This window comes from Lissotriton helveticus, chromosome 7 (genome assembly GCF_964261635.1).
Source record: "Lissotriton helveticus chromosome 7, aLisHel1.1, whole genome shotgun sequence".
Lineage (NCBI taxonomy): Eukaryota > Metazoa > Chordata > Amphibia > Caudata > Salamandridae > Lissotriton > Lissotriton helveticus.
The window spans coordinates 96,290,917-96,318,745 of NC_136068.1; the positions used below are offsets into that span (position 1 = coordinate 96,290,917).

General features: G+C 46.1%; 1 protein-coding gene across 1 annotated transcript in view; it reads left to right on the top strand.

Annotated features, from left to right (window-relative positions):
- Window positions 1-27,829, top strand: part of SS18L1 (SS18L1 subunit of BAF chromatin remodeling complex) — a 70,066-nt gene that overhangs the window by 3,517 nt on the left and 38,720 nt on the right. The window contains exon 2 of the mRNA XM_078652949.1: window positions 10,871-10,947. Within this exon, the coding sequence (XP_078509075.1) occupies window positions 10,871-10,947 (77 nt within the window). The remainder of the gene's footprint in view (window positions 1-10,870; window positions 10,948-27,829) is intronic.

Consider the following 27,829-nt stretch of genomic DNA (forward strand, 5'->3'; position numbering starts at 1 on the left):
ATGTTAATGATTAGATGGTTGTGAGGGAGTAGCAGAAATATCTATTTACAAGCAACTTTCTGAATTTGGAGTGTTTATTTCCTCAGTATGTCAGGCACTATTCTCAGATGCCTGTGAGTGCCTCCTTTAGAACACTCCAGGGCAGTTCTTAGGTACTAGCAGGCCACATTTAGGAAGTGCCTTTTGTGAATAGACTGGACCTTTCTTCCAGACAGCCTTGTGAATAGTTGAAAGGATTCTAAGTTGAATCTGCTTCTTTTGGGGCGATAGTTCTCTCTATTGTTTGGGAAGCGGTGCTTCATAGTTCCCCTTGTTGCCTTCTCTTTACATTTTTTTCAACGATGTTGCAGCGCAAAAAACACACAAATCATATAAATCGCAATTCATTGTTTCAATAGCAATTAGTCAAAATAAATCATAAGTTCATTGTTGCCTTCTCTATTTTTCTTTACAAGTAAAAATATAAATCTACTGCCCATATTTTAATTTTCAATCAACGTGGCTAAAGTTAATTATCTTTTCCTATGCTAAAATGAAATTCACTGCCCACTTGATGTATTAATGATTGTCATCAAGCAACATAAGTCTTCTATTGGGGTTATGTCTGGCTTTGATCAAGAAAACACACTTTAATAGTCCCAAACTAGTCTAGCCTTGAACTCCCACCTCCAGAAACCAGCAAATAGTGTAAACAGGATGATAAGGTTTTCGCTAATTGGGAGAATACTATTAATTTGAAACAAAGCAGGCCTTTTGCTGGCTCAGATGTTTTGCGCTTGCCTTCAACAGAAGATACATTGTAAAGACTTGAATAAGTCACATGTACAGCATTTCGATTTATAAGAGTCTGGGCATCGGCCCCTAGCAGATGAATGTCTAGGACAGACCTCTGCTGGGCTGCCATTTCCCTGTCCAGCTGAAACATATTCCCCTAAAAACAACTTGATGAAAGGTATGCTCAAGCAATGCTTCCTCATTTAGCTAGCCAGGTACTTACTTGGTTGCCATCCCATGTGCACAGCTTCTATTGGAGAAGGCACAGCTTGATCTGGGTCTTTCAGGTTAGTGTCTGCATCATTTCTATGAACTTGTACTTTCACTGTTGCAGCAACCCTCACATTATCTTCTCTCAGCAAGGCAGCTCCTGAAACTATGAAGTGATCACCAATTACCCCCTTGGAAGTACTAGCATTGGGTAAAAAGAAAGCAGAAAGATAATGAGAACTCATCTGTAATATATAAGCACAGAGCCGAAAGTGTATATGCTGCTACAATTAGATTTTTTTATCATACTGACCACCAGCTGTGAAGCTGATTCGTGTCAGCAGCAGAATCAGACTCACGCAGCCATTTCAACTTATCAAAGATTGGACATATGCATACATTCTTCACCACTTTTCAAGTGGGTTTATAGTAAGTGCTCTGTTTTCTGGAAGCCACTCTGTCTTTCCCAGTGACACCATGGGATATGATGGATAACCTTTGGAAATTAGCCCTAACAACCTCAAACAAAAATTAGTTTTGAGTACTTTGAGGGATTGGTTACATTTGAGTTACCTTTATCACATTTTGAAAGTCAGAAGTAAGGAGCCAATAGAACCAGAGCTTGCTGAATTAAAGCATCAATACTGGGGCCAGTTGGAACTAAACTGACATAACTGGAGCTTGCAGAACTGGAAATAGCACTTAATTCGAATGGGCATAGCTACAAAGGTGAAATTATTGATTTGTATACATCCAGTTGTAACAGAGTACCAGAAGGGAATTCTGGACTGAAAAGTGGGGGAGAAGGGTAGTCACCATCTTGTTGGGCCTCATTGGTGCCTGCCAGTGATACCACTGTTGTCATAAAAGAGAGGCACTAGACCATGGGTACTCACAGACCTTTTCACAGAGGCCAAAAATACAGTCTGGCTCGTGGCAGAGGGCCACATTGATGGGCCGGCGGGGCTACTATAGTAAAAACAAAATCACCAACTTTACAAAACATTACTCGACAAAGATATATTTCAAAAGCAGTTGTAGCTATAAAGCTATAAGGAGGAGCTTTTCAAACAACTGAGTGACCTCTCAGAAAGTATGCTTTTTGACTTGGTGTATATGTGTTTAGTAGTGCTGTTGGGGCTGACCAATGCCTCCAAGGCCAAGTTTGCATTTGCAAAGGAAGGCGATGGGCATCATGACCAGTCTCAGCTGCTGCCAATATACAGCGGCGGTGGGGGGAGAATTAATATTAAAAAAAAAAAAATACGAACCTGAAACAACCGTCCGGCCACCTTGTGCCTCTGTGCTCTTCTGTTCTTCCTGCTCCCAGCATTCCCATCACAGACTCCCCATCCAATTCAGACACTGCTCTCCTTCTATGAGAGCAGTGTGGGGATTGACCCGAGGGAGCTGGATTGACACTTGCTCAGGCACAGGGAGTCTGGGCTTTTTCTCCAACCCGGCTGTAGAACACATCTGGGTTGAAGAAACCTAAATGCACATGTCTGTTTGGCCAGCCTGAGATGGCCAGCCAAAGAGACATGTGAATTTACAAGTGCCCATCACTCCTCCTCCCAGTCCTTGCCCTGTCAACAATGGATTGCCTGGCCCGCCCGCCCTAGACTCGACAGCATCGACTGCCAGTGAAAAATAAAACCATAATAAAATTATTTTATTATCATTTTATTTTTCAATCAGCCCTAAGTGGGGCGTTGCTCTTCCGCCATTACGGAGGAGCCGCCCCTGATCATGACCCACACAATCCTTTGCCTCTCATGAGCCATGGTCCGTCCCCATATTCAACAGTGGTAAGAAATAGCATTTTAGGCTGTGTATATGCTTATATAAGATTACACACTAATGACCGGTTACATTTCACCTTACATTGAAAAGGTGATGTTTGAGTTGCTTATGCCTTTTCCAAATTTACACAACTCTTTCCAACCAAAAAGCATTCAATAGCAGTGGCGGCTGGCATATACTGGGGGGGAGGACAGGGGTGAGGCAGGGCCCCCCCAAAAAATAGACTTACCTTCGTGGCTTGCTGCGCGACATCCTCCTACCTCGGTGCTTTCTTTTTTTTTTTTTTTTTTTTAAAAACCTTTATTGACATCAAAAGGAGAGACAAGTCGAGGCCTACAACCAAGCCGGCCGGCCGCAATGTGCAAAATAATCAGGAGTCACCAGGCAAATATTACATAATCAATCAATACAAAGCAGAGGCCGTACAATCGTAGAAGGGGAGAAGAGATAAGAAACCAAAGGGCTAAAACACAGGAGTAAATAAGGCTTAGTTTTATAATGTGGGGAGAAGGCATATGACAGGCTCACTTGCAATACGGAGGTATCCGGTATCCCAAACCAACCTCAACATTAATAAGGGGGCATGGGGGCAAATTATCGGGGGAACGATACAATGCATTCAAGAAATCAGGATGTGCGAGACACAATCAGCCCCTGAGCATTATCCTCGTAACATGCCCGCCACCCAAGACACTACCAAGCCAGAACAGAGGGAACGGAAAAACAATGCATCAAAACCAGCCCGTCATAGTAACCTCTGGGACACAGGAAGGGAAAAAGGGGGGGGGGGGGGAGGGACGAAGTGGGGAAGGGGAAGAGGAAGGGAAAGGAAAACGGAGAGAAGACTAAATAAACAAGAAAAAAGAATAAAAAAATACGAAAAACGAAAGGAAGAGGACACGCCAACACAGGCCCCCCGTGGCGGGAAGACAGGAGACAAAAGGAGTAGCGGCCCAAGTGGGGGTATGGCGATCAGGGAGAAAGACAGCCGAAACATAACAGGAGGAATAACGACGCCACACCCCCCACCCGAAACACACCATAGGAGGTCGGGACAGACGCGGCCTCACGAAAAAGAGATACAAAAGGGCCATAGAACCAGAAGACAAACAAAAATAGAGCCCAACCCACCCATCCCACCCTGCACCCCTGTAGAAGGCTATGGCCCACCCTTCAAACAGCGTGCCTGTCGCCCTAAACCAGAACCCGAAATATAGCGAGAAGTAAGAAAGAAGAAAGAGACAAAAAGGCAACAAAAGCGGAAAAAAGAAGACAGGAGGGAGGAGCAGAAAAACTATAATCCGAACGGGCGGCCGCAGCCCTCCGCCCAACCAGAGAAGCACAGTCAAAAACAGATCAGGACGACACCCCATCACGTGCCACAAAACATGAGGAAAAGGGGACCTCCCACCTTTCTACGAGTAGAAACAATTATGCTACTAAGTCGTATACCGGGAATCAAACAAAAGTCGTACCCTTCACCCCCAACCTTTTCGAACGATAATCCCCACCCACCACATGGCAATGTAAAACCACATACTAAATACGAAATCAGCATATAATCGAGTGGAATGGTGACTAGCATAGTTACGTGGGGGGTAGATAAATCCACAAGGGAGCAATAGTCCAAACAGAAAGTATAGATGCATCAAAGATCGCAGCACGAACAATGAAAAACAGGAGTTCAGTTGTGCCACTGGAGCGGGCGATGTGGCCCCAATTATAGACACAGGCAAAGTCATCGAAGCAGGCACCGGAAGCAGTCCACCAATAGTTTCAGGCAACAATGTCAAACAGGGTCGCAGTACAGCATCCAGGTCCCCGGGGCCCGAACCTTGAGAAGCAGGGCGCCCCAAAGTCACCGACACACTACACGATCTTCGATCAGTGGCGGAGACACTCAAGTCAATCGAGGGGGGCGAGGCACTGAAGTCTTCGAAACAAGAGGGCGACGAGAAGAAACGGCCGCCCAAAATGGCGGCAGATCGTGGCGGACCCACCGAGACGCCCAGGGCCAGGGAAGCGTGTAGGGATCTCAGGGCTTCCAGGATATCTCTGACCGTCGGCTCACGTCCATCAGATCCGCTCCCCACATCAATAGGCAACACGGGCCCGCCGCCACAGGGTGATTCTCGTTGCAGAGGGTCGGCCGCCATTTCGTGAATCAGCCCAATCGCCACTCACCAAGACCCCCGGGAATAACAGTTCGCAAATGTAGGACTTTACAAGCTCCGGGGGTCCCCGCAAGGGCGGCCTCGATGCCGAAAGGATATCCGCCCCAAATGGGTCTCCGCCAGCACCGGTGCCCCAAACAAGCGGAGTCCGGGCCCCGATGACCAGGGCCGACGGACAAAGCAGCGGAGGGGAGAGACCCCTTCACAGAATCAGGTCCCCAGGCCTCTCATCCACGTCGGCCGCGCGGCCACCAGGGCAGGCCCGGGTCAGGATCGCCGAGATCTTCGCACATCGGTTCCCAACACTGGTTCTCGCTCTCGGCCGGGGCCGAGAGCCGTCGGATCCCACCGGCCAGGTCCCGGTCCAAGTCTCGCAGAGGCCCCGATCTCTCAGAGGCCACAACTCCGGAGCCACTGCACACCGAGACCCCGGGGTCGGATGGTAAGTACAAACAAGCCGTTATGTTACCAATGCCCCAAAAATGTGTCGTCCTCGCACAGGATAAAAGACAGGATAAGCAATCAGGACGGAGGGCTGCGGGAGCCGAGCTAAAGGGCGACCATTACGGCCGCGAGCTAGGCTCCTCCCCTCGGTGCTTTCTTAAAGCTCCAGACCCAGGAAACTGAACTACCTAATCCTGGTGCTGCTCTCACAGCATGAGAGAAGCACCAGGATTGGAGGGAGCTGTAGGAGAGTAGGGTCTGCTATCCTATGGTCACCCCAAATTTTTGCTTTTTGCTTCACTGGTTTATGACTTAATGTGGCTGTGGGCCTGCTAATCAGACCCACAGCCTGCTGTTCTCTCTCTAAATTGTAACCCATGTACTTTAGGTGCATAACAAAATTGGAACTGGTTCACCTTATTGGCCCCTGTAACAGTGTACCCAGGGCATAGGTGCTTCCAAGGCCTACCAGGGGCTGCAGCATGTATTGTGCCACCCCTGGCCTGGCCTCCATATTTGACACAACTGGCTGATCACTCAGCTGGGGTAAGTCGGTGTAACCACCCCTTACTTAGGTGTAGTATGCCTATACCTAACCTAAAATGGACACATATGTTCCTATCAGCCACTCCTATGGAAGGCCTCATCAATCCTGGAGGCAGAGTGCTTGGAAATATGTGAGATGGTGCTCTGGCATGAGCTGAGCCTGTCTGCAGCTTTCGGAACCATGTCCTTTAGCTGTTTCATGATATTGCCATTCCATATACTCTTAAGTGCATTATGAACCTCGCGGTTAAATGCTATCTTAGGTTTGGCTTTATCAAAACATGTCGAGTAAGGTGTCATACGAATTGGAATACTACCCCCTCGCCAGTTCTGGCGACGGGGGTAGCATTCCACCCTTCTAGAGGGACACGACATGTACCTAGCCTGAACCCCGGTTAAAGTTAAACAGAGCCTTAGCATCCCAAAATGGATGCTGCCACCACAGACACAAGTCTGACCTCCTGCTGCTGGGAGTCCTTCCAGCGAGGGCAGCTTGGACAAAGGGTTTCCTGCCTGGGGAGGTGCTAGCCCCTATTGGGTAGGACAGGGCTGAATAGAATCAGACATGCCTGGGGCACACAAGGTGTCCCTGTGCATAGGCCAGTTCAAACCGGTGCTGGGGCTTTCCAGCCCCAGTCCTGGCGCGAAACTGGACAAAGGAAAGGGGGTGTAACCACCCCCCTTCCTGGTTCCACCCAGAGGAGGGACCTAGTAGGTGATCCGGCCCCCCAGATTCGAATAAGAGTGGGAGCTGTGTCCTGAGACTTCAGATCATCCTGAATCAACTTGAAATACAGAAGAAGACTGGACTTCGACATTCTGCTGCACAGAAGACGGAAGAGAATCTCCCTTGTGGACAAGGAGTGACCACCCTGTGAACACAGGCACCAACCAGCAACTCGACGTCTGCTTTGCCGCCGCCTCCCGCCGGAGCCCGAGCCCAGAGCCTGACAAGACCCAGACTCCCAGACTTCTCATCGCCCGATCCACAGTCCCTGCAAAGAAGGGACCCGTGGAGGCACCGAGAGACGTGGGACCGGACATCTTGGAAGACCCCAGAAAAGCTGACTGCGCAGCATCAGAGGCACCCTCGACGCTGTGCTTTGGGGTTTGAGAAGCCCCAACCTCGAGCAGCCCTTGCACCGAAGATCAGCCCCCCAGCATCTCCACGATCTGCGTGGGGCCCTTTTGCACCGTGCCACTCGACGCGCCATCCCGGCCACTTGCCACGTGGCTAGCGGCCATCTTGGCGACGAAACCTACAACTTTCACTGCGGGTCTGGTTGCTCCAGACTTGCCCTTGCTCCTGTAAAAAGGAGTACCTGCTCTGACCTTGCTGGTCCGAGTAACAAGCCTTTTTCGATTCCTGCGTGGCTTGCATTAGCCAAGGCCTGTTTGCTTCAATCAAGTTGCCGACACCGCCAACAGCGAGAAGCCTGCGTGGGACAGCTCGTGACCGACTCCTGGACGTCTTCGACCCCTCGTGTCCACGTGGCTGCAGAGAGAAGCTACACCTCGACGCCTGTTTGCACCCGACATCGCCTGGTTCCACTCTGGTTCCACGGTAGTCACTGGCTAGTGACTTTGAACATTGTCTTCTCTGCTTTCAGGTCTTCACCTCTTCAGATCCACCCTTGGATCCACCGGAACTCTTCACATCGAGCCGCCTGCAGCATCTTCTGCTCCAAGCACCATCGACCTGCGTGACGAAACCCGACACTACTTCGACCCTGTGCACCCGCTTCCTGTGGGTGAGGTAACTCAGCTCCGCCGGTGTTCCCACACTGGTACACACCTCTAGGGTCTGTGTCTAAAGTTTCATCCTTCTAGGTCACTCGGAAGGTTCCTTTTTAACTAACTTTGTAACTTTTACGCACCATTGACATTGCATTGGTAAAGCGTGCACTTTCCGCACTGCACCCGAGTCCCGCGGGCCTTTCCCGACTTCTTCACTGCTAGTCCCGAACAGCTCCAGCGATTCCCCAGGCCCTAGGCCTCTTCACTTTCCCCATAGTGGTTCTTATACCACTATTTTAGTATATGGTTTAAGTGGCCCCTAGGGCTCATCCATAATTGTGCAACTTTTGTGTATTTAAACTGTGTTTTGTTTTAACGCATTTGCTTCTGTGCTCATAAAGAGTATCAGGGTTATTTGTAGAAATAAATCTATATATATTTTCAATATATATCTGTGTGGTGTCCTTTCATTTGGTATTCAAGGGATTGTGTATGGTAAAACAGCTTGCTTCACATGCCTTTACAGGGTTTAGCCTAAGACTGCTTAGTCCATGCTACCCCTAGGATAGCTTGTCTATAAGGTTGACTTTACAACCTGCACCATAAGGGTTGCTTGGCATGGTACAAGGTGATCACTAGAACTAGTGAGCATCATATACCAGGCCAACTTCTCACAGGAGCGACCTCACTCAGCGCTCTAAAGAGCACTGGAGGCCTGTGCTTTCTCTAACCCAGCTGTGTTTGACAGCTGGCCTAGAAAAGTTTAAAATGCGCATGTCTGTCTGGCCATCCCAAGACTATCGGCCAAAGACACATACACATTTTAAAGCGTACAGCTCCCTGCTGCTGCCAGTCGGTAGCACTGGCCCGCCCCATCCTGACACTTAGTTCAGGAAGGGTTGCTGAAAAATAAAATTTAATACCATTTTATTTTTCAGCTCTGGGGCTTGTGGGGCTACACTCCGCCACTCAAATGAAGGTGCCGCCCCTGGTAATATAATATGTGTGACATTTCTAGGGTCTCAGTCTGCTCATGTGTGACATTCCATTGCCTATGTGTGACACTTCAAGGGGCACTTTATTCGCCAGGAAAACCAATCAATGAAATCAATGAAATTAGATAAATATCCAAAAACTACCCTGAACTATGCAGAGAGAAGTTCTTTAAGTTGCATTGAAACAGCTGTGCTGGCCACACCATCCTTTTAAATGACCATTACCATAGGTTTTGGGCTAAACAATTATAGCCTTATGGGGCAGGCAACAGCTCATCATCATAGCAGGCATCCATGTGCTGCCAGCATTTAAAATGGGTAAGTATCCTTTACAACGACTGCGTTACAATGCAGTCCATTACCCCACATTTTTTACTCTGCAAAATCTCTTACAACGCAGGGCTTTACAATGCAAACCATTACAACGCATTCCCCATTACAATGCCCCAGTGGAGTTAAAATGCACTGTAAAGCCCAGCATTGTAAAAGATATTGCAGAGTAAAAAATGCGGAGTAATGGCATGCGTTGTAAACGCGTGCAGAGTGTCATATTCTTTAAAATGCTGTGCAACGCAGATACAAATGTCCAGATCTACCAAAAATTCAAGGAACTTTCAAATGAGTGAGTTCGGGATATGGGTGCTGAACAAAAACCTATTGCATTTGATTTAAGAGTATGATGTTGCGTCATATAAAGAAATTAAGCCATCACATATAGTACACATTACAACTGACCTGAAGAAATACGGAAGACGAGGAAGGTACGCTTGCAAAGAAGCTAGTTTGCTGACAGCGAGCAGGCTGTAGAAGGAGCTGAGCTGCAGGCAGCGAGGGAAAAAGCAGGTTGGCCCAACTGACGCTAGGCCCCCTGCTGCAGTCCTCAATGATGATGGAGAGTGCCCTGTAAAAATCATCAGCTGTGAATGCTCAACAGTTGACTTTTGATGGGCCTTTGCTTCCTGCCAGTGCCAGGCACGTGACGTCATCGAGGCTCTCAGTAAACACAAAAGAGGGCCGATGGAGCATGGGTAGTTTTTTAAATACATAATCCTAGTTGTTGGGATAAATGTAAACTACATGAAGAAGGTTTTAATATGTCTTTTTCCTAGAGTTCTATTAACTTTAGGTCTCACTGAGTCTTCCTTCTATGATCATAATTTTAACTTCAAGCAGTTATTATTTTCATTCCATCTGCAGGAGTTAGGGGCACAAGGGGGATTCTAAGTTTGATTTGCATTTCACTTTATATGTCTGGCTTCATCCTGACTTTAACATTTTATTTTTGTAAATCACTGCCATATTGGTGACCTGGCATTGATAATAGATGTTTATTGATAGCCCATTGAATGGTGCTTTTTTATAGGCCTCAGAAGGATAAAAGCCAAGTGGGTCCTTTGGAATGTAAACCCCTGACTACCTGGTTAAACCTGGCCACTGCGGTGACTGAATTAGCTCTTTAAACTGACAGGGTAGATTGGGATTCCCATTCATGAGGGTTTAGTATTTTAAAATAGACGTTTCAAATCTGTACTCATGTGTTTCTCATTCATGAAACTATGGTTCCACATAGGTGGGTGTTTAAGCTCAACAACGGGTAGGTTTATTAGTCCAAGGTCGATGTTGCTCTTCTCAAGTGTTATTAAGTTAATCAATTAGTCAATCAGGAGGTGTTTGTATAGTGCGGCTTGTCACCCGAGAGGGTTTCCAAGCGCTGTGCTGCAGATATCAGTCAAAGAGTCAGGTCTTGACTCCCTTCCTGAAGTGGTTCAATGAGGGTGAAGTGCAGAGGTGGAGTAGGAGGGCATTCCATGACTTGGAGTGTCCTCTAGAGCGGCAGCGGTGGGTGCGTGGTATCTGAGCGAGGACGTAGTGTGCGGAGGGGAGGTTCTTGGGAGGTCGGTGGAAGAGCATGCGGTTGTTCATGTAGACAGATCCTTGGTCGTGGAGGGCTTTGTAGACTTTGGTCAGAAGCTTGAGTTGGCGTGTCTTCTGAACGGATAGCTAGTGTAGGTCCTTCAGGTGCTGGGTGATGTGGGTCCTCTTTGGCAGGTTGAGGATCATCAATAGGTGATTTGAGCCTAGCTCATATTTGACCGACCAGTGTATTTCTATTCTCAAAGAATGGTTTCTTGTCCGGAGATGTATCTTAAATTAATGTCATTTCTTTTTTTGCTTTTTGCTGTACAGATGCTGGATGAGAACCATCACTTGATACAATGCATCATGGAATACCAAAGCAAAGGCAAAACTGCAGAATGCACTCAGTAAGTAACATAAAGCTTTGAAACCAATTTTTTTTAATGAGTCATTTGTGCTTAGTGCACTTCCAAAGTTGAATAATGTTAGGACAACCTCATTATTTAAGGTAGTGAGATAAAGGATAATGTGATATTTTTTATCAGATGTACTAGCATACTCTTGCAAAAAGTGGTCAGAAATTGCACACCTACTTTTTGCGATCAGTGTTTGATTTTTGTGACGTGACCTATATAAAGTGACCTACGTACTTTTAGGTCTGTTTGCAAAATCATCAGTCTCAAGAGGTCACAGAACAACTTGCCTAATGAATATTAATTAAACCGGTCGAATTTGCAAACCCTTGTGGTTGGCCACAAACACAGGGGTGTTGGCCTGAAACATACAGCAGACCACTGCGTTTCCATTCCCAAATGGCAAATTTTGTTTACTGTTTTTTTAAAGCAGTCCATATATTTTAAAGGAATTGGCACTGCCTTAAAAAAGTAAACGTTTTCCATTAGGGAAAATATCAGTAGAAGAAGTTAGCCCTGTGCTTATTCCTTTGAGGCTGTCCACAATTCCCAAAAGGAAAAGGGTCCCAAAAGAACCCATTTGAACCATTGATACATTGCATACCGAATCACAGTTTGGATGGAACACCCCTTTTAGAAGTGTTCCACATTTTAATTTGGTAGTGGTCGTAAAAAACATTTCTGACTCAGAAGGTGTGTTTTGTACATAAGAAACCGCCTTTTTGTGAGGGAAACCCTGAGATTTGGTGATGTGCTTTGAAAATGATTAAAATGAATACCACTGAGTTTGCTAAGAGTGCTCCAAGGCAGTTCTGTTTTTGCTAGCCACAATGTAGGCTCTGTCTTTAAAAATAAATATATTATATTAAAAGGTGTAATTCTCCGACATAAGCAACTTGAGATAATAGTGAATGACACACGAGAGACCTTTTACTGAGATGCCTGGATGGATATTGCAGAATGTTTTTCTCAAAGCTCCAGACCATGCTTTGAACTTGGAGTATTACTTACTTATGGAATTTCGACCTAAAACTAATGTTTAGGAACTATATAGTAATTCACATTCCAACTGATATATCATTAAGTTAGTTAGTTAACATTTCTTATTTTAAAACATGGGTATTTTTCTTAAAATTCACTTGCATTGTAACTAATGTGTGCTATAAATTAGAAGATGTGATTTTGCCTTATTTATTATTTTATTTATTTTGAGGCTTGTAGAGCGCACAGCTACCCCCAACGGGGGTGTCCCGGCGCTAAAGACAACAGCTAGTGAGGTTCGATAAAGTCCAGGGAGATTAAGTGGGCTAGATCAGGGAGAAGAGCAAGGTCTTAAGTTTCTTTCGAAACAGTTGCTCTGATGTAAGGAATCTAAGTTCCAGTGGCAAATGATTCCAAAGTTGGGAGGTGGCCACTGAGAAGGCCCTCCCTCCCGTGCGCACAAGATGAAATCGGGGACAAAACATTAGGCGAAGATGGTTAGATCTAAGATTGCGTGTTGCTTGTGAGAGCTTCAGTCTGTGTCTCAGGTAGGCAGGGCCGCGTCCAGGGCCTTAATAGCCCTATTCAGATCAGTCAGAGAGTTAATTGAATCTTTGTGACAGCAGGTCTTTAAAGGCATCAATTTGCTCACACCATTGGAGCTGTGCTGGTGGAAGTAGGGGATAAACTGTTGCATAGCCACTACTGTATTTCTTTTTTTGGTAACATTTCATTCATGTTAAGGAGTAAAAGTAGCTACTGCTCTGCCTCATTTTAGAATTTCCTTAGGATGGTACTATAAATACTTAATGTATGATATGCCATGGCTACAATCTTTTGCAGTGACTTTTAACAAGAGACTTCCTCCCCTTTGCAACTTCAGAATAGAAACTCTGATGCTGGATGACACAGGTAGATTACTTCGACAAATCCGTTAGATGTGCTCTGGCCTTTGCAGTGACTTTAACTCATCAAAGCAACTTATTGTACTAGTCATGAGGATCGACATCTAAGGGCATTTTGGTAGTCGTTTGTTTTAGTCGCCAGTCTATCCTATGGGGAAGGAATTTGTTAATATGATGGACTCTTTTACATTACATGAGCTCCGTAGGAGTCAGAGAGTTTTGTAGGGGTGTGAGAAGTTGAACTGCATATATACTGCATATATACTTGTTGTATTCTTTGCGAAGAACTGTGGTAACATTTGTAGCTTTGTAAAGTGTTTCATTTTGCCACTTTCAAGATGTCAGTTTGTTACATATGTTCATTCGTTATAACAAAATGGTTTTACATAAGATACACATCACGAAAATGTTAGGGCCTATTCACAAAGGTTAATATACACGTGTATGTTTATTCTTGTGTATATTTACTATGATGCGTAGGTGTAACTCTATACTTTTTTTTTTGTACTAATCTCCATCTCGAAGTATACTTTTACACATGGTGTAACGTCAATGTCTCCACCCTCTATGATCAGGAGGTTGATCCTCCTAGCAATAGGATTTAGAAGTGTAAAGTTACTGTTAGCAACTACACACATAGGTGGAGATCTCTGTTGATAAAGCATAGACAAATTATTAAAGTTTATTATTCTTTAAAAATTATTAGAAATAGTATAATATAAAATATAATTGTAAATTAACTTGATATATTTATTGTTAACATAGAGCAGTATCGCCAACCAGTCAATCGCGACCTACCAATAGCTCCCAGACACCTTCAACGTCTCTTGCAGTCTTGAGTTTATTTTTAAGTAAGCACCAGTCACATTTTGTTTTCAAAATTAAGAGAAGGCTATGTTTACTTTACATTATTATCATCAGGCTACAGATAGCAGAGCCTGAAAATTAGTATGCTCAGTCAGATTTATGGGCCAGGTTGGGTCACAGAGGTGAAAAACGGAAGTATTAAAAGTATTAAAAGTCCTTGCCAACTCAATATTGGAGCCTGCGAAGAAAATGTTGTTTTCTGAATGTGTTTGAATGGTAGAAAATGATAAGTTACCTTAATGATTAACTCTTCATGTAAATATTTTGCTCCCAGTGGCCAGCAGACACACTGTGCCATATTTATAACTGAAAAATAGTCATATTTTTCAAATGGGAGAAATTTAAAGTGAAGAAAACTATTTCTATGATTTTGTAGTCTTCTTTTTCAGTGCAATTCCTTCGAAGGCGCAGGAACTGTCCAAATGGGAGGTTCTCTTTAAGTTGTCTCGGGTAAAAGCTGTCGTAAATAAGGATACAAAAGGGGATGATGGACGGAGCGTTTGAGCAAATCAAACACTCACCCCCAGTCAACTGATCTGGGTTTAATCCATCACCATTCTTTAGCCCACTCGGCCACCCCAGTTCAGACATGGCAATATGCAAATCAGTCTGACCCTGTGCCTCATGGGAACAGTCCAGCCCGAAATGCCATGCCATGTCTTCCCTGGACCGGAAACAAGCATCCTGGGAACGGTTTCGGATTCATAATCCTCATCAGCCAGGCTATCTTGAATCCAGTGGCCAAGTGAGTAAGGGACTCTTGTCTGAGCATACTCTGCCACACTTAGGGCGAACAAAGCGATACAAAAGGGGATGATGGACGGAGCGTTTGAGCAAATCAAACACTCACCCCCAGTCAACTGATCTGGGTTTAATCCATCACCATTCTTTAGCTCACTCGGCCACCCCAGTTCAGACATGGCAATATGCAAATCAGTCTGACCCTGTGCCTCATGGGAACAGTCCAGCCCGAACTGCCATGCCATGTCTTCCCTGGACCGGAAACGAGCATCCTGTGACCGGTTTCGGATTCATAATCCTCATCAGCCAGGCTATCTTGAATCCAGTGGCCAGGTGAGCAAGGGACTCACGTCTGAGCATACCCTGCCACACTTAGGGCGAACAAAGCGATACAAAAGGGGATGATGGACGGAGCGTTTGAGCAAATCAAACACTCACCCCCAGTCAACTGATCTGGGTTTAATCCATCACCATTCTTTAGTTCACCGGCCACCCCAGTTCTGACATGGCAATATGCAAATCAGTCTGACCCTGTGCCTCATGGGAACAGTCCAGCCCGAACTGCCATGCCATGTCTTCCCTGGACCGGAAACAAGCATCCTGGGACCGGTTTCGGATTCAAAATCCTCATCAGTCAGGCTATCTTGAATCCAGTGGCCAAGTGAGCAAGGGACTCACGTCTGAGCATACCCTGCCACACTTAGGGCGAACAAAGCGATACAAAAGGGGATGATGGACGGAGCGTTTGAGCAAATCAAACACTCACCCCCAGTCAACTGATCTGGGTTTAATCCATCACCATTCTTTAGCTCACTTGGCCACCCCAGTTCAGACATGGCAATATGCAAATCAGTCTGACCCTGTGCCTCATGGGAACAGTCCAGCCCGAACTGCCATGCCATGTCCTCCCTGGACCGGTAATAATACACTTTATTGTACAGTTAATAAAAACCATTACAAAAATATGCAATACTTGAATGTCTGAAAATGTACAATTAACCACAATATGCTGGCGATAAGTCTTAAGATTTGTAAAAAATTATTCTTTTAAAGAATGCCGTGACTAAAATATGGTATACTTCGTGCTATGTCTACGAGTTTGTGTTTTCTATTAAGACTTTATCATAATTCTTCTCTTTTTCTCAAAATTGATTATGAATTGGACTGCACCGCAAATAAGTTGAGGATCCACAGAACTCAGTGTTTGTATGATTGCAGACCGACAGGTGCGTGCTCCAATTTCATTAAACTTTGCCTTTAGTCTACTCCGGCGTTCCGAGTTCATGGCTGGACAGATACAGATCAGGTGAATTAGGTCTTGTTTTCTTGCTCCACATAATTCGCACCCTTTATTTTCTTGCATCCTCCATTTCGGTTGATCAAAGTTTGTCGGGAGGTTACCCAGCCTTAATTTTAGGTATCTATGTTTGATATTCGGTGAGCGGGCAAGTTGTAGATATGCTGCCGGAGCCGGGTTTTTATATGATTGTATTGTCATCTAAGCGTGTTCGCGATGACTTAGGGATGACTTATCGTTGAGTAACGAATGCCTGCTAGCCGCTTTTTTTACTGTTTGTTTGAAAAACGGTACTGGAAGCCTGGTTTCCCAGAGTGGGGCCAATTCTGTTGTTTCTAGAGAAAGTTTTAAAAATTTAGCGTACTGGGAATTCGAGTTGTTGTTAACTGCCTCCCACATGGCGCAATAAATTTCTACTTTCTGGTTCCTCCAGACGTCGTACCAAAATTTGACAAACTCGTATTGTTTTAGCAGAACTTGGGATTGCAGGCCAAATTCTAATCGTACTTGCGCAGGTGATGCATCAATTGGCAAACCAAATACACGTTTATAGATTCTTGTTTGTATTTTTTCTATTAACTGCGCACTCCTCCCGTGATGTAGTACGCTCCCGTAAGATATTGTTGGCAGTTATTTGGCTTTCATTATGTTTAGGAGCGGGTTGAACATGGGACCTCTAAGTTTGATTGCTAAGTTGTTAAAGGCGTGTAACAAGGCAATCCCCTTCTTTTCAATTGCTTTGAAATGTGTTGCAAAGTTAAGGCGTTTGTCTACTTGTATTCCCAGATACTTATAACTGTCAACCACTTCCAATTTGCTGTTCTCTATTGCAAATGCCGATGACACTTTATGGCGACGAGTTATGACCATGATCTTGGTCTTCTTACTGTTTATTACTTGTAAGTTTGATTTTGTGTATCTGGTCAGTGCTTGTAGTAGGCGTTGCAGGCCGATTTTCGTATGGCTCAGTAAAACCACGTCATCTGCGTAGGATAGGTGTGTAACACACAGGTGACCAAGCCGTGGTGGATGAGCGTTGGTCTGATCTAAATTTGATGTTAAGTCGGCCATGAATACATTAAAAAGATGAGGTGCCAACACGCAGCCTTGTTTTAGACCGTCGAAGGTGCAGACCCTTCGGGTTAGCCGCTGTCCGTTGTCGATCTTTACCTGCATCCAGGTGTCGGTGTGTAGATCGATGATTGGCGTTAAGATTGAATCTGGCAGGCCCAGCTGTTTCAGTTTGGTCCAAAGTAAATGCCTGCTGACACGATCAAAGGCCGCCTTGAAGTCCACGAAACAAGCATATAGTGTTTGGTGATGTTGTAAGCTTTTTTCCGCGATTAGACTTAAGGCCATTATGTTTGCCATCGTGCCTGTTCTGCGGCGAAACCCTGTCTGATTTACCGGTATTTTGTTGTTGGTATCAGACCATTTTGCGAGATCCGCTAGTACCAGAGATGCATAATATTTAGCTTCCGCGTCGATGAGGGCAATCAGACGATAATTGGCCGGATTTTTGCGGTCACCGCCTTTGTAAATTGGATTGATGATTGCTCCTCTCCAACTTTCTGGGAGCTGACGTGTGTTATTTACGGATCTAAACAGTTGGTTAAATTTACTGGCCCAGTAATTAGGGTCCTCCTTGTATATTGCTTGCGGAATGCCATTTGGTCCAGGCGCACTGTCTTGCCTACTCTTACTAATTATTTGTGTTATTTGAAGTTCATCGCTAATCTGCAACGATTGTTCTATACTTGCCTGTTGGGTTCTGGACGTGTTTTGCCGATCATGACACTTTCCTTTCGAAGCCGCAGTACTTGAAGTTGTTACTGACAGCTGAAAAGCGGGTCTTATTGAGAAGGTGTCGGCTATGTGTTTGGACCATGCGCTTTCGGTTATGCAGGTCATACTTATGACTTGTGACGGTCTGCTCAGGGAATTTATTTGCTGCCAAAAGGCCTGGCTATTGGATTTTTTTATGTTATACAACATTTTGGTCCAGAAATCGTTCGCTTGATTTTTTTTTCTCCGTCCAGATTAGCTTCTTGTAGAGTTTTCTTATTATTCGAACTTCTTGCCAAGCACTTGAATTGGCAGTATGGCCTTGGGCTCGTCTTGTAAGTTTCCGCAAGCGTTTTCTCAGGGTGAGTGCTGCCTTAGAAAAAGCAGTACTACTTGGTGAATTGGTGTTCTTTTTGATATTGGTATTTTTCCTGGATAACCTGTTTAGATAGTAAGTCCAGGTCTCGGAGCACAGATTTTTATCTTGGATCAAGGATTGAAGTTCGTTCTTGGCACCCGGCGCTATTTGTGGCAGGGTGGAGCTTGTCCACCTCAATCGCTTCAAATTGATTGTAGATACTTCGCCTACCATTGTTCGTGCTTGCTTGTGCCTTGGTAAAGTCAGGTTCATTTCGATGTGCTGCATTGAATGGTCACTATCTAACAAACTGATTATTTGAAAGTTTTTTATCAGTCTTAACAAGGGTAATGTGACTATCGTGTAGTCTAAGATTGTGCTTGTGCCTTGACCTGTGTAGGTTGTAGTTGGTGGTTTATCTTGCTTGCATCTACCATTTATCACCCTTAGCCCAAGATGCTCGAGATCCCACATCAATTGCCTGCCAGCTGAATCGGTCTTCTTTGCAGGTGGGATTTCCTGGGGGTCAACGCCCCACTGCTCATTTGCTATAATGATGTTATCCTCTTCTTCCGGCCAATGCAGGAGATTGGCATTGAAATCGCCTGTCAGTATGATGTCCCATCTTGGGTGTTCGAGCCGAAAGTCAGAAACGACAATATTAATGCGTTTAAAGAAATCTTTTTTAACTGCATATTTCGGGTGGGCATAAACGTTAATCAGGATAGTTGTTCGAGTTTCTCCCTGGGACTTCACATCCAATTTGATGATTTGCATATCCGCCGAGGATATGGGCAATTGAGAGGCCTTTATCTTAAGTGCGGTGGCTACATATACCGAGAGTCCCCCTTTCGCACGCCCGTAGCGTTGAGTTCGCGTCGCGTTGGCGTGGAAACATAGTCTACCAGGTACATCGATTAGCTCCGTTAACCATGTTTCCTGGAGGGCTATAATGTCATACGTGCTCCAAGTGTCTGTTTTTCTAGAGTCATTTAAAATGTCTTTTGCTCCGGCGATGTTCCAGGAGAGAAGTTTAATTGTGTCTCCCTCTAGTCTGCCTGTTACATGACTGGTTCAATCATTGTTGGAGCGCTGTATCAATCTTGGGCTGTCATAGTTGTCATTATCTGCTCCCCATGCGCCATGTAGTACGGTGTACGTGGTTTGACTTGTCCGTGTATGATCTCCTCTTTTGGTCTGCTTCCTTAAAAGGGGAGTTGGATATCCTGGTTTTGCCTCTTCTTTCAGACTGATTCCCCACTCCTCAAATTTAGTATTTTCGGCAAGAATGCTCTTGACGATTCCCTCATTCCTCCATGTAGCCAATGTGCCTTCCTTTGCTGCATTATCTCCAAGGGAGATAAATTCTATTGACAGTAGGTCGGCTGTTGTTATCCGGCTCAGGCTTGTAATTGTAGATATTAGACCTGGACCGGAAACAAGCATCCTGTGACCGGTTTCGGATTCATAATCCTCATCAGCCAGGCTATCTTGAATCCAGTGGCCAAGTGAGCAAGGGACTCACGTCTGAGCATACCCTGCCACACTTAGGGCGAACAAAGCGATACAAAAGGGGATGATGGACGGAGCGTTTGAGCAAATCAAACACTCACCCCCAGTCAACTGATCTGGGTTTAATCCATCACCATTCTTTAGCTCACTCGGCCATCCCAGTTCAGACATGGCAATATGCAAATCAGTCTGACCCTGTGCCTCATGGGAACAGTCCAGCCCGAAATGCCATGCCATGTCTTCCCTGGACCGGAAACCAGCATCCTGGGACCGGTTTCGGATTCATAATCATCATCAGCCAGGCTATCTTGAATCCAGTGGATTCAAGACAGCCTTTTGTACCGCTTTTGGCCGCCATAAGTGTGGCAGGGTATGCTCAGACGTGAGACCCTTGCTCACTTTGCCACTGGATTCAAGCAAGCCGGGCTGAAGACGGCTGGAATGCCAGAAACCGGTCCTCGGAAGCTTGTTTCCGGTCCAGGGAAGACATGGCTTGGCAGTTCGGGCTGGACTGTTCCCATGAGGCACAGGGTCAGACTGATTTGCATATAGCCATGTCTGAACTGGGGTGGCAGAGTGGGCTAAAGAACGGTGATGGATTAAACCCAGATCTTTTGACTGGGTGTGAGTGTTTGATTGATTCAGATGCTCTGTCCATCACCACCCCCTTTTGTACCGCTTTTGGCCGCCATAAGTGTGGCAGGGTATGCTCAGACGTGAGTCCCTTGCTCACTTTGCCACTGGATTCAAGCAAGCTGGGCTGAAGACGGCTGGAATGCCAGAAACCGGTCCTCGGAAGTTTGTTTCCGGTCCAGGGAAGACATGGCTTGGCAGTTCGGGCTGGACTGTTCCCATGAGGCACAGGGTCAGACTGATTTGCATATAGCCATGTCTGAACTGGGGTGGCAGAGTGGGCTAAAGAGCGGCGATGGATTAAACCCAGATCTTTTGCCTGGGTGTGAGTGTTTGATTGATTCAGATGCTTTGTCCATCACCACCCCCTTTTGTACCGTCGTAAATAAGGAGGCAGTTTTTTGCAGTCGGTTTGAAGTGGGTGCTGGTTTTTATACGCCGTTCATTGTGAAGATGTTCAAATCTAGGAAGACAAGTTGTGTCCTACTCATTGTGTATGTAAACTTCAGGAAAGGGTCTTGTAGATTCAGCTAAGTGATGAAATCGGTGGCTTCTGACTCATTTCCTTCCCAAATGAGTAGCATGTCATTATTAGCACATGCATACTAGGTGCAGCGCTTAAATAAGTTATTTATTCACTTTTTTCCATTCACCTTATTTATAGGTCACCTTTGGAGGGGTACATACAGGCGGTCCCTGTGTGGTCCTGAAGAAGAGCTTTGGGGAGGCTTGAAACATGTTGACTTATACTGGGGACTCCTAATTCATTATGGTTAAGTTTCTCTTCCCAGTATTCACCTCTGTTTTTAGATATACCAATTAGGAGCTAGAATAAAGGTACTTCGCCCACTAGTTAGGTAATTTTAATTCACTACTGCCACTCCACATCACCACACTACACATTTTTCTCACTGTGCCCCTATGTAACTCCGCAAGTCGCAGCACGCCTCAGTCCGCAGCAGATTGAGAGGACCCCTATGATGAAGCATGTCACCAAGGGGAAACCCTGGTGAGTGAGGGGACTCAAGAAAGCAACTTTTCTTTCCTGCCTGTAGACTCTCCTACTCTAATTGAGCGGAAGTCTTTCACCCATAGCTAGGATCCTTTTCCGACATTCCGGATTTTGTGCATCTATTACTGTGATAGGAGGGTGGACCTAGCTGATACCTCTACCGCCCCCTGTTTTCTTATTATGTTGCAATGGTCTTACACATTTGTCGGTGCTTGTTCTGTATTATCATGTCCCTCACTAAACACCGCCTTAAGTTTCTCTAACCCCTCCCATTTATTAGTCAGTAGCCCCCATTTATCACCCACTCCCCATTTTCCCTCCCATTTACTACTAAAACATATATCTGTGTGTGCAGAGATCTTTGCCACCACAGCAACAATCTCCACATAGAAAAGATAGGAGAGGCAGCAACAGAGGCCTCCTGACATAGATTTGTGACTTGCATTTGGTATTATGTGAGTAGTACTACTGTGGTACGGATGTATGACGTTACAACGCATACTTTTACAACGCCTACCTTTACATCGCAAGTTTTACAACACATACCATTACAACGCGTAGTGCTTTTGGGCACTGGATAGTGAATAGTTTAATTTACTATTCCAACTCCAGTCCCCGTGGATAGTAGGGAAGGTGTTGGATAGTACATTAAACCTATTCCCTATCCTAGAGCGCCCCCCAGCGCAATGCGTTGTAATGGTTTGCGTTGTAAAAGTTGCGTCGTAAAGGCACTGCGTGGTAAAAGTTGTGTTGTAAAGGATGTTTACCCTGTGGTACTAATTTACACAACACATAATGCAGTTTGTTAACCAGGCGTTAAGAGTTGTCTTCCACCACAATGCCAAAATGCTTGTAATCAGTCTGGAAAGCGTAAACTTAAAAGAGAAAATTTCAGCAAGCATTTGCCATTGTGCATGGAGTAGCTCCACAAAAGGTAAACTCATATACAAATGTTCTTCTTAGAATTTTCCGCCTGGCCGGTTTCAGTGAAAGTTATGTGACACTGCAGGAAACAAAACTTTGTCCAGGAGAAAGTGAACATGACATTGAAAACTTGAAAACCTCTCTAAAGGGGGACACTCATGAACTTTGCTGGCAATTCTTTTTCCGCATAATCCAATCCCTGTCTGCTTGCGAATATTCCAGCATGCAGATGTGCATAACCCCTTTTCTGATCTTTATTAAAGAGGTGCATTCCCCACTAGGGCCAAATGTGATACTTCCCTCAACATTCTAATGCAAATGAGCAAGAAGATGGATGATTTGTGGGTTAGCGCACTCCGTTAATAGCATATTCCACAACTTTGACCTGACTACATTGTCAAAGGCCAAGTAAAGACAACCTTCTTTGACAAGGACATATTTGGGTCGAGGTTCAGGCACTGGCTGGCAGTACTCAGTCCAGGCCTGAATCCGTATTGAACTGGAGTGAAGATGTTCTTCTCGAGAGCTCAACATTCTAGCTTGCCCAAAAGTACCCTACCCAGCCCAGAACCTTAGCCGTGGCAGCTATTAAAGATATAGGCCTGGTCCTATATCCGGCTGGAGAAGTGTGGCTCAGGGGTTAGAGGCAGCAGACCCGGAAGCTGAGATCGGTCCTGGACCAGGGTTCAATTCCCCGCCTCGGCGGGGTCTTGGGCTAAAAATTCCACGGACTCGATAATTCTCGCCCCGGTGCCTCCTCGACTCACGGGTTCACACTCTGCGACTCTGGGCAATAGCTTGCTTAATCTCCACAATGGCCCCTCGCGGCGGGATGCCTGACTTTCACCTTGTGGATACCCTGCTATCTCACAGGGGAATACCAGGAAGGGTTCCCCAAGCAAGCGCCGGGAAACCCACTGCGGGTAGCTGTGCGCTATATAAGCTCAACTACATTTACACATTACATTTATACACCGACCTGACGGCCTCGGTGAGGGTGGCAGGGGAGGTGTCGGCAGCCTTCCAGATAGGGCGTGGCACTCGGCAGGGGTGCCCCCTCTCGCCTTACCTATTCGCCTTAGCTATGGAACCGCTGGCTGCATGGGTCCGGATAGATGCACAACTGAGGGGGTTTGAGTGGCAGGCGGGACCGCCAGACATTATCGCACTGTATGCGGATGACGTTCTGTTCTTCCTCACGAACCTGAATCGGTCTGGGCCGCGGGTCCTAGACATGATGAGAATATTCAGAGAAGTTTCGGGCCTTTGCCTGAAACCGCAGAAGTCCACCCTCTGGACACAGGGTGACCACTTTGAGGTCGGGCCGTGGGCCTCGACACTACAAAGGGCGGCGGGGGGGGTCTTAAATACCTGGGAGTGTTTCTAACGACCACGCCGGCAATTGCCTGGGAGCGCAATGTGGTCCCCGTGTGGGACAAGGTGCAGCAGGAGATGAAATGCTGGTCCCGTATGCCCCTTAATATATATGGTAGATCCGCCATTTTCAAGATGGTCGCCCTTCCCCGAATGCTGTATCAACTGCAGAATCACCCATACCCAATACCACCGCAATGGTTCCGACTAGTCAACTCTGCTCTAGGCCAAATTTTGTGGGCCGGTGGGGCGTCGCGGGTAGCTCTGCGGACCTGCTTTCTGTCCACATACTGCGGGGGACTGGCGACCTCGGATATTTTATCATATTACCAAGCATCACACCTGGTAGTCCTGAACGATTGGTGGTACAGTGACAGGAAGGACCCGGCATATGCCCTAGAAAGGTACCTAATGGAACCAGACACCCTACACACGGTCTTATACTCGGCGCGGCTGCGAAAGAGATTGCCTAGGGCGACACAAGTAGTATTTCAGATATGGCGACAATCACTGCGTCGTATGGGATGGTGGGGAAAACTAACGGGGCAGACCCCACTCTGGCATAATGGGCAGCTACCGGCCCTGATGTCCCTTTGGGGATTCGGAGGCTGGGACTCGATAGGAATCTCAGCATTGGGCCATGTTCTGAAGGGCACCACACTTAAATCCTTTCAGGAACTCAGCGCGGAATTTGACATGCTCCGCACGCAATTCTTTCGATACTTACAGCTTAGGCACGCCCTTGCACCCGCGCTTGTGGGATTAGACACTCTACCCGAATTTAGCCCGATAGAGGCAAAGGTATTTATGGGGGATCTGGAAGACAAAAAGATATCCAAACTATACCAGACATTGGTGACACACTGTTCCTCAGACCTCCAGCCCCTGAGAGACCGCTGGGAGCGAGATGTGGGTGAGTTGGGGGAAGAGGACTGGCGGGAGGCGGCGAGTCCCCCAGGGGGGCAGCAATAGCTGTCCGCTTACGCCTAATACAATTCAAATACCTACACCGTGCTTATTATACCAGAGAGAGATTGTGGAGAGCTGGTCTGATTGAGTCCCCGGCGTGCTTGCGGTGTGGCCATGAACTAGGCACCCTCTTACATACAGTGTGGGAATGCAGTGGCCTGGCGAGATTTTGGACTGGTGTGTGGGACTGTCTGTCTGAAGTGCTGGGATGGGACCTTCCCCGTACGGCAAAATTGGGCCTGCTCCATGTGCTAGAAGGGGTGGGAAGCAACGCCTACAAACGGCACTTGCTGCTGCTGGGTCTTACACTAGCCAAACGAGATATGGCACAGGCCTGGAAAGATCCCAGGGCCCCCAAGGTGATTGGGTGGAAGAAAGGACTAGACTTTTGCATGGGACTGGAACGACCGGTGTTTGAGGCCAGAGGCTGCCCCACAAAACACTATAAAATATGGAAAAGATGGGCAGACTACAGGGGACTGTGCTAGAGCCACCACCACCGCCGGGAGGCGAAGAAGGGCAGTTGTAATGGGCATGTCGAGACAAGGATGCATATACGAATTTTTGTATGATTACCCAAAACAGTATCGAAGAGACATTGTGCAACAGGAGGGAGGGGAGGGTTGGGTAGTTGGGGTGTGGGGTGGAGGGTGGAAGGAATGATCCTTTTACAGTTAAATGAATCGCACACTATGATGCATTATTGTTGTCACAGCCCCTCCGGGGTTCGGAGCGCTGTGTATGTTTATCTCTGCGATCTTAATAAAAAAAAGAGTTTTGGAAAAAGAAAAAAAAAGTTATAGGCCTGTAACAGTGAGAATCACTCCTGCCCCCTTTTAGAAAATCGGGATGAGAATCGCCCTGGACCAGGATTTAGGAGGGCTGGCTAGCAACACACTTGTGAACAATCTCATCAGTAAGGGGGCCCAGAATGTCAGATTGCCCTTGAACAGATCGATGGAGATACCGTCTGGCCCAGACACCATGTTACATTGGCACCTATTTATCGCCACAGTTACAGTAAAAGTGAAATCTTCTGTACTGCCCAAACTGGTTGTTGCACTTGCACTCTCGAGAGAGGTTGGGTCATGAAAGTCATGTAGCTTGGTGGAATGACTAACCCACACTTGATTGAGGATGTTTGTATCAATTCTCGAAGAAGTACTAGTGGGAAAAAAGGTGTGTTGACTGTCCTCCAGAAAAGATCAGAGTCATAGCCAGCAAGTGCAGCTGTAAGCTGCTAATAGGCCTCCCTCCTAATCACAACTTTCCTTCCTTTATCACCTCTTTATAAAGTTTTCTACACCTTCTGAATTCACCCAAGTTTCTCAGGGAGGTTTTTTATTGCTTTGATGACACTGCTATGGGCCTGTGTGCAGGATTTATCAAACCACTTATTTAATTCTGGAACTTGACGACACTTAGGAGCCATTAAATAAACAGATACCTGCTTATAAATTTCAGCGAATGCTCCTAAAACTGAGTTAGGGACAGATTCCTGGTTCAGGCATATATCAAACTCATTCTATGTTTCCAGACGTTGGCTAAAGAGAGCATTTAGCTCCACGTCCTGCAACTTCCTCCAAGTACCCCCATTTGTGGTATAATTAAGCTGTCCGAATATTTTGTATTCTGTTGCTGACAAACCTACACTAAGGCTTATGGCCAGGGGGTTTTGATCGATCAGCAGAGTGGGCGAAACCTAAAGTCCACCCACCTTCCTCGCCCAGCTCTTTGAGAGTGCAGTAAAATCGATCACCGACCCAGTACCTCTCCCCGTATACGTTACGCGGCTGCGAGCTTCATTGTCAGCCAAATCAACAGTGAGAATCAGGTCATGAGTTTTCAACAACATGTTTAGTCTAGCATCACAGAGATTATAAGTACATTGAGAAAGATCACAAAAACCAGTGTTGTCCCCACCACTAGCCTTATCCACCGGAATGGGACACTGACTCATATTAAAGTAGATGACGAGTTGGGTGCCAGGGGGAACACTGAATAGAAAGCATTGAGATGTATATCAGTCCGGGACCACGTTTCCTTGAGACGAATAATCTGTTGGCTGTTAATTAGTGATAGCCAGGTCTTATTCACACTTTTGCCCCCAAGACCCGCAATGTTCCAGAAAAGTATATTCAGATCCAGAGTTGCCTACAGGTGGAATGACCAAGTCTTTTGAAGACCGAATGGTACCAGAAGAACTTCCAGAATGCAAGGTGGTAGCAAGAGGGTTGATCTTGGTCAGAAGTGGTTGAGAAATGATGACCGTGTTTACATTACTTCGTTCACAGCCTTATGTAGCCATAGAAGAATTATAAAAGCTCACTGATGTATCAGGCACAGCTATGGTGGTTGTTAACGTGGCATGCATGAAGGAATCTAAGCGAGCCCCTGTGAGAGGGCTAACCTCTGAATCGCATAGCAGTCAGTCAACCTCAAAGGCATCCAATCGATTAAACGTAGGTAGGGACTAAGTCCTGCTACTACCTGGCCAGGACCATGTCTAGGAGGAAAGTCTGTGAGATTGGGCTGGTAGAAGAAACCCAAAGGGACCAGCAGTATACCTTGTGGAAGACCTTGGCAGTTCGCAAGTCTATTGAAGATAAACTCCACCAATTTAAAGTTGCGAAGATTAATTATAATACAGTCGCCAATGTCATTCTTTACATTGTTCCACATCCATTGCACCCTGCGATTGACAATTATGTTTTTTAACAAAACTGGTAATGCACCCATGAATGGAACTAAGGCAATACGTTGCTTTGTTCGTTAGCTGATCGACTGTTTCAATGTGGCCTGGGCGTAGAGGGGGTAAATTTTTTTAATACAATGACTTATGGAGCACATTCCGCGGCTAGGTGTAAATATCTGAGATGGCTTGTTGCTGTTGCCACTCGATCCCACTAAAACAGAATTAACAAGCAGGGCTGTCGGGGCAGCAGGTTGTCTGCTGACGGGGTTCCGCGCTGGAGCAGCCCCTGCGGGACAGGGACCACGAGTAGTGTGGCTCACCTCAGATGGCTCCTTAGACGTGTCCTTATCCGCCCGTAGAGGTGGACACCGTATGCATAAATTAGAGTGACAGCAGCACTGGGCTGGCAAGCAGTCGGGGTTGGTCCTGGTCAGCAGATCTTTCAGGAAACTGTCAATGCTCTACAAGTTGTGAATATAAAAATGTTAATTGCACAGGGGGGACTGCAGCACTGGCTAGCAAATAATTGATCCGTAGAGTAGGCGCGCCCTCCAAGATCACATAGTCCTTTTGATAGGATGTGTGATATTTGGGGTATGCATTTTGAGAAATGCAAGATGGTGCAGCTGCAAGTGTTTGTTAAAAAAGGTAATACCACAAGCTAGTGTCTCTTTCAGAGTGTATGTCTGTATACTCCAATTGCATCTTATTTATTTTGCAATTTTCTTTAGTGCGGACAAGGGCACATTCAAGAAGTTTGATCAGTTTACTGAGGTTTCCACATTGTACTATGCGTTGTGATAAGACTGACTGCCAGAGATCT